Genomic DNA, 7,879 nt, shown 5'->3' on the forward strand with positions numbered 1-7,879 from the left:
CGTGGCTGAATACAGTGTGTGTAAATGCCAGCCATGCCAGAATGGTGACACAGTGATGTAGATAGATGGGGAGTGTAAATGCTCACCAGGGACGGAGGGTGTCGCCTGCCAGGTAATTGACAGAGAACTGGCAAAAGGTTTGTGTTTGTGTGAAGCACGCCATTACTGTTTGGTTGAGTTTAGCATTCGCTCTGTGTATGTTCTTTGAATTGCATTATCTTCTTGATAAGTCTTTTGAACAGCTGGGGAACTTGAGCTGCTGGTCTGCTTGGTCCAGTTGTGCTGGAGGGCGTCACACACAGTCACATATCTGCAATAGACAAGGCATCACAAATGGAGTATGCAAAGAAAATACAGTAAATGAAGACTACTGCTAAGAAACATAAACCCACACGTACAGTACAAAATGAAGTATCATTTGTATAAAAATAAGTCAGTTCATTATAGTTTCAATAGCACATTTTTTTTTAAAAACACCAGTTTTACCAGTTTAACATCTTTTCAACACAAAAAGGAATAACAAGAGTAAAATTGATGCACTTACATTATGCTAGGGAGATATAAAATAGCCCTTAAAATTAGATTTTAAAACATTTGTAGTGGTAGAGGATCTAACAAGGAGAAGCAAATTGTTCCAAAAGCATAGGGCCACATCTGAGAAGTTACAATGACCCTTTAACTTTAAATGGGACCTGGGAACAAACAGAGGTGGGTTATTTGATTACCTTAGAGGTCTAAAGGTCTGGGAAATACTAAAATCGCTGAAAGAAGTGGCAACAAAATAAAAATTAAATGGAATTGAAATAATTGGAATTTTATAATTGTAAGGAAAGAATGAAGAGATACAATTACGGGATAAATATTTACGTCTCCCTTCCAGGTTCCACTCAGGAGCATAGCATTCCTATAAAAACAGATTGATTTGTCATTAATTAAAAAAAAAAAAAGTGTTTCAAATGAAGTGCTTTGTGACAATGTGCAATTAAAACAACACTGCCAGCTTGTGGTCATAATAGGTAGTGCAACATGAATGATTAGCAAAGGACATTTCAATCTTCCAAGCGTGACATAAACAGTGAGCTTTTCATGAAGGCATGCAGAATCTAGATATTGGTCATTATCAGCATCTTCCCCTACTAAAAATGTACAGTGATGGCATATTTTGTAACATGGTACTGAATGACATATTAGGTATGCCTAAATCATCTGCACTCCCATGTCTTCCACATGACATCATTTAAGTGTTATGAGCAAAGTATCTTTTGGAAAGGCAAAAGGTGTGTGTTTCATTATTGTGAGTGCCATTTTTTTTAAATGTCTGTACTTATGCAGACCGTCTGTCAGTAAAAACCCACTATATATAAAGCTTTAGAATTTGATGCACCTTTGATCACTTTATTTACATTAAGATTTGATTACAACCATACTAACCAGACTAAATAAATTAAATGTCAGTGTCTGACTGGAAAATCCTAAGGCACTTAAAAAAAGCAATTATTTATAGTTCATTTATTATTTTTAAATGTAGTGATTTGCCTAACTGGCGACCTGTCCAGGGTGTCCCCCGCCTTTCGCCCAATGTTAGCTGGGATAGGCTCCAGCCCCCCGCGACCCTGTACACAGGATAAGCGGTTGACGATGGATGGATGGATGGATGGATGATTTGCCTATTGCATTTTAGTTTAATGCTGTTTTAGTTTAAAGTCAGTATTAAAAGACATTTGTACTATTGAAACAAATGACAAAAAGTGTACTGAATATATGCTTTAATTTGAATGTTTGTTATAGAATAATGTTCTTTGAAAATGTGTGAGGAACAGATGTGATGGAGATGCAGATGACTCACTTGTCACTCTTCTTGGGCCTCTAGAGGTCAGGTTAATAGAGTAGCACTCCTAGCTCCCTATTGAGTCACTTAGAAGCTCCTTTCAGCTTCAGTACCCCTCGGGCTTAAAATAAAGTCAACTTGTGACAATGGCTTTGGATTGAGACCCCTTCTAAAAACACTCCAACCAAAAACAAAATAATTATCCAGGACCACAAAACAACATGTAACTATAGGGGAAGATAATGACATATTCATACCTGACACAAATTACAGCAGCTCTACAATATACAATTAGCATAGAGAAAAAAACATGTGTTCAGAGCGAGCAGTGAGTGAGAAGTGCATGTTGAAAATAAATGGAATCTAGAGAATTTCTGTCTCTTATGTTCATTCAAATACATTGCCAGTCTAATAAAAAGTCAGGTAAGCATTACCGTTTTTAATCTTGTATGGCATAGAACGTTAAGTAATAATTAGGTAAAATGTTTGATGTTAAAAGTTTACTTGTCTTAAAAACACATTGATAATGCTACGTTTACACCTCTCATCCAAACTTTCAAAAAAGCTATCAGTACTGCATACTTCGGAAAACATTTGTTAGGAAATGTAAACGGAGTTGAGCTCAAAACATTTGTATGACTATTGCCTTATTGTTCATTTTCAATTCAATAGCACTAATTTTTTATTTATTTAATGTGATTGGTGATACTGATAAACTTTTAATTTAAAATGGGAAAATATCTGGACAACGCTGAACAGTGTACCTCCTACTCCACCGCCCACTTTAATAAAGGAGGGAAAGAAATATATGAAATGTTCCAGTGCAGTCAGATTCAAACTTCCCTGAGGTCATGGAATCCATTGAAGTTTCTAAGAGCCTTCACGCCACATTATCTTTCCCATCTGTCCCGGCACCGTGAAAATGAAGTTATGCCCCATGTCAGAACAGTTTTTGTCTCTCTTCTTACTTCTTTCCTCCTACACTTTTCACTGCTCCCACTTTTTCTTCACTGACGGAAGAACAAAATGGACACAGAATTGCAATCTATCACTAACTTATTATTTCAGGTTATTGTATGTTTATGTGTGGAGGGGACTTCTATTTCTCCATGTTGGTCCTTCAGAAAAGGCCCTTCAATGACCCATCCCCCAAATTCCTTCTTTAAGAACCCCTTAAAAAACCAGCCCCCTCTCTCTAAATTCCCTGGCCTGACAACCAAACGTAACCTCTTCCCTCGCTCTCATTCTTACACACTCAGTGCTACAGCTTTAAGGTTAGTCTGTGTGTCAACCATTCCTCCCACCCCCTCCCTTCTGAGGTTTCAGTTTATGCTCTAGTCTACAAATGAAATGTGCAATGGGAGAGGTTGTCAAATCCCAAAGCATGCTGTACACTTTGTGGTATGGTGTTTATGGAGGGGGTACCATTAAGAATTTAAGTTCTAAGAATATTGTTGAATGTTGCATTGTTGCAAGAATATTGCATTGTTGTCCCTTTTTTTTTTCTACACTTCAACACTAAAATCTGAGCTGCCTTTTGGGAGGGTCGCAGTGGGGCCCTCCACCTGATGATAATGAATCATCAGTTCACCTCAGCTTGATTGATAGAAAATAAGCACAATAGTTCAGTCAGGGGTCATTATGCATTATTTGGAAATTCTTTCATTATGAAACTTGAAGTAACTTATGACCAAATATCTGATTTTAAAACCTGTTTTAAACATAAAAAATAAAAATAAAAAAAAAAAAAGAAAAGAAAAAAAGGTCAATTAAATATTTCTAGATATCTTTATGGCATTGCTGCTTGTATATATTTGATTGACCAAAAATCTGGAAACACATTATCACAAACTTGAAATACATATGAAGCTCCAAAGTTTCTCTCAAAATGAAAACAAAACATCCAAGAGGTAGAACAATATTTGTGTATGTTGGAAAGGGAATTATCTTGTCAAATATTTTGACCCTCAATATCCTATTTAGGCAACATTTTTATTTTCAAAATATGCATTTGCTTTTTTATAATGAATTTTGGAGTGCCTCTTTTTCAGACATCCCATGGAAAAATAAAGTAGAACAAATATAAACTTTTTTTAAAAATAGCTTCTCCACTTGTTCAATTGAGCCAAATTAACATCATTTACATTGTACTATCTCCTCTCTCAAGAATTTTCGATCTGCTCTTTCTAGAAGTGTCAGCTAGAAGACAGAATGAAGTGCCAGGTCATTGTGTGGTGCCTCTATTGTGTGATTAGTATTAGCATGACAGAAGTGCCACTCAACTTCTCCTTCATTCATTTAGACTGAGGACCCTTGTCCCGCTTCTGCCTCGAAATGAACTAAGCACCATGGCTGCCATCTTGGAACTCTACAGCTCTTATGACACAAGCATAAATCTTCACCATTTTCTCAATGATTAATCCCTGTGAAAGGCTGACATTTATTTTTTAAGGTGTGGGGGGAAAGGTCAAATTCTATTACATTTTATGGGATAAAACCTTTCTGCTCTTTGGTGAATGCTAACTAGATATCAAGCTGGTATTGTTATATTCAAGCATTAAACTTCACCGAACAAAGCAGCATATGTAAACCAAGAGCAGATTTGTACTGCCCAAGTGCTACTCACACTGAGAAGCAAACTCTCTTTTAAGCAACAAGCCCACTTAAACACATAGTAGCAGACAGAGAGCATTTGTGATGGCTACTTGAGACTTCATTCACATGAACACAGTTTTTTTTCCTTGCCAGCTTGAGTGAAGACTTTAAATAAACACTCCAGCTTTGAACAAATAAGCCAGTCAAGGCCTCGCTTGGCTCATGCAACTCAACTGATCCCCTTTAAAGTCGACCCCATTTGTTTCCTTAGAGAGACTCCAGGAACTTACACCAACTCTGTGTAAACATTTATGTTTACAAGGTCAAGTGCAAAGACAGACACCTTTGACCATTTAAAATTTGTGCCAAAAACATTATCACAAGCATGCACTGCTTGTGATAATGTCTTTGGCACAAATTTTAAGCCGCAGTGCTTTATTGACAACTAACAATACAAATATTAATGTTGAAATGAACTAAATGGTAATTCAAGATTTGTGATATTTAATTTAATGCTCATTTTCAAAAGGACCAGTTCCATCAAAGACCTTATATATATATATATATATATAAGCATTCTGTTGAAAAGTATTGTCAACTCATCTATTTAGGGATCAAAATATATACAAGATCAACATTCTTATTCTACACATTGGCCAAAAGAGAACCAATAATAGCAAACATTATTGTTATATACAACAATAAATGAACCTTTGATATTAACATTAGAATAGAGCAGGTCCACCGGTCATTGCTTATAATCAATAATTATAAGACATCTGCTTGACCACACGCCCATTCTGGTCATCAATTTTGCTTTCGTCTACATTAATACATAATCTAAAATAGTGGTATGTTACATCTGATTTCAGGAGTACATTAGGATGTAAAACATACCCTAATTTTACTTGAAATCAGGCAGTCAGTTGAGAACTGTTCCTCATCTGATAAATATTTTTTTGCACAAAAAACACATTGAAACAATCATTAAAAAGTAATTGCATTTGTAGGAATGCTATTGTTCTACCTTTAACAAATGATGTCACTTTTGGCTATCTTTTCAAAAATATTAACAGCCCTTGCTGTTTGTATACAAATGACTAAAAAGAACAAGTCAAATAATCTTTGGGATAATTTTACATCTTTTTATGATCACATTATGAATAGGTTTTACAATGTATTCTTTAAGAATATTATTCACACAATTATGATACACAAGCATTATACACCTTCACGATAATCATATAACTACAATTTACACTAACCAATCTATCATACAAAAATAAACATCCAGTATTCTTTTTTTTTCCTCTTTGAATGGTGATTTCCACAATAGTTTGTAATAATTGAATATTTTGTGAAACACGTTTTTACAACATTTTACATCCAACCCCCTACACTTGTTGTGCATATTTTTGGAAGCTTTTCTTCAATAAAGGCTATTTTCACTATGTCTGCAAAAACTGGTTAAAAAAAAAAAAAAAAAATCCAAGAACGTTCCCCTAACGTTAAGAGTATGCTTCCCATCGGTAGCATTTGGGGGTGGGAGAAACCAACCCCTAACGTTCTACTAACGTTCTTTTTATGTTTTATGTTCAACTATCCAAACAACAACATCCACAGAACGTTTTGGTAACCAAACATTAGGCTAGTAGTTTAAAAACGTTATTAACGAAAAGTTAGACAAATGCTTTCGGGCCCACTGAAAAAGGGTGCTGCTCACTGGGGTCGAACGCAACTAATAAAACGTTGAATTCTGGAAACTTGACTCATTTTAATATAAAAAGAGGACAAGTGTCAAAATGGTGGATGTTAATGTAAAAATATATTGTGCTCTAAAATCCACGGCATCACTGTCCTCTTCTTCATAATCTGTCTCATATTCGTCGTCAGAGTCCTCCTCGGTATCTGAAAAGCCACTCCCGGCGTATTTGTCGTTAAAGCAGAAGTTCCTCATGCTGACTTTGACATACTCGCATATAGTTCTCTCCTCACCGTCGCAAACGCAAGTATCCAGCAGCTGGGCTTTGGGAATGGAGCGCATGTTCGCAATGACCCGCCGGCAGTCATCCGAGCACCGCTCTCCTCCAAACAGTTTCCTGCAGTGATACAGATAGTCCCGCATGGCGGTGCTGCACACTGAGTCCTTCTCGCACTGTTTACGGGCTTCAGTGCAGCCAGTGTGGCTGGTTTTGGGCATACATGGCTCGATGGCTCGCTTGGTGATCATGCACAAAGTGTCCGAGGCGCACTCGCAGTCCTCCAGTGCCGGGCCGTTCACAGTGAGGTTGAGCTGAATGATGGAAGAAATGCAGTGGCTGGGACATTTCTTTCTGTCGCCGTTTATAACTGGTCCGCACGCGTGCAGATACTGAGTATACGCATAGTGACACTCCGGCTCTTCTTGGCACTTCATAATGGCCTGCCAGCATATCAAACGTTGGTTGTGTGCTGGGGATGCAGTGGATAAGCGACTGAAACATATCAGCGCACAGCCGATGGACAAAATCAATATCTGCAGCCATGGAGTGACTGCAGAGTGGTCAAAGTTTGCCATTCCTCAAAGTACCCACGCGCATCAGATGAGAATTGAATTTATTAGGTCAAGGGTTTCCATTTGTTGATTTGAACAATAACATTTTCGATTCCTAACAGAATCTTTGAGACGAATAACTCCCCTTGTTCCATCCCCGCCGTCTTGCCGCGATTTGTTGACCACTTTAGGAAGTTAAGAGTGGGCATATGTGTTCCTTCAATATCCACAGATACGTGCCTACTCGTTCTTCCATCGACAAACACCGAATTCTATTTCGGGAAAAACTAGTAGCGTGCTGGTATGCATCAGATTCGCACTACAGCGAGCGCAAAACGTGCTGCAACCTCTTTGCGAGCCTCGTGCGAGTCTCCATTCCGCATATTTGGCTAACCTTCACCGATTAATCAGCAACTGCCAAAAGCGATCTTTCAATGTGTCAATTTTGGTCAAATACCAAAGCTGAAAGAGTTCAACGCACTTATCTGACTCCAGCGGTCACATTCTGAGACGTTCTAGTGTTTCTGTCCAGTTGCCCAGATCTCTGAAGTATGCATGAAGCATACTATTGGTCCGATTAGTTGTTGTGATTTCTGACGTCACTTGGAGGGTGGAGGTAAAACTTGATGAAGGTAGAGAGAGACTCGAGAATGTGCAGAGAGCATGGGACCGTAATTTGACTTGCTAAAGCATCATCCCACGCCCACGGTGACACACTGGGTTATTTTGGATATCAAAGACAATTAGACGATGCTTCCATACTTATATTCAGCTGTGGGTAATTATTTGTAATAATGTGTAATTATAATTGTAACCACTTATTTAGCCTTAAAGACCTAAGCCTATTTTAAGAGGTGTGCGTTTAATAATGTATTAAGGTATTGTAGGCTTACACGTGACAATTTTTGGACAATTTTCAAATG

At 37.7% G+C, this 7,879-nt stretch overlaps 1 protein-coding gene across 1 annotated transcript; it reads right to left on the minus strand.

Moving 5' to 3' along the window:
* Positions 1-5,354: 5,354 nt before the first annotated feature.
* Positions 5,355-7,482, minus strand: LOC127643114 (growth arrest-specific protein 1-like). Its single transcript, XM_052125692.1, has one exon. It carries the CDS (start codon positions 6,978-6,980, stop codon positions 6,198-6,200), a length of 783 nt encoding a protein of 260 aa, XP_051981652.1. The 5' UTR covers positions 6,981-7,482; the 3' UTR covers positions 5,355-6,197.
* Between the last annotated feature and the right edge of the window lie 397 nt (positions 7,483-7,879).

This window comes from Xyrauchen texanus, chromosome 4 (assembly GCF_025860055.1).
Source record: "Xyrauchen texanus isolate HMW12.3.18 chromosome 4, RBS_HiC_50CHRs, whole genome shotgun sequence".
In the NCBI taxonomy this organism is placed as follows: domain Eukaryota; kingdom Metazoa; phylum Chordata; class Actinopteri; order Cypriniformes; family Catostomidae; genus Xyrauchen; species Xyrauchen texanus.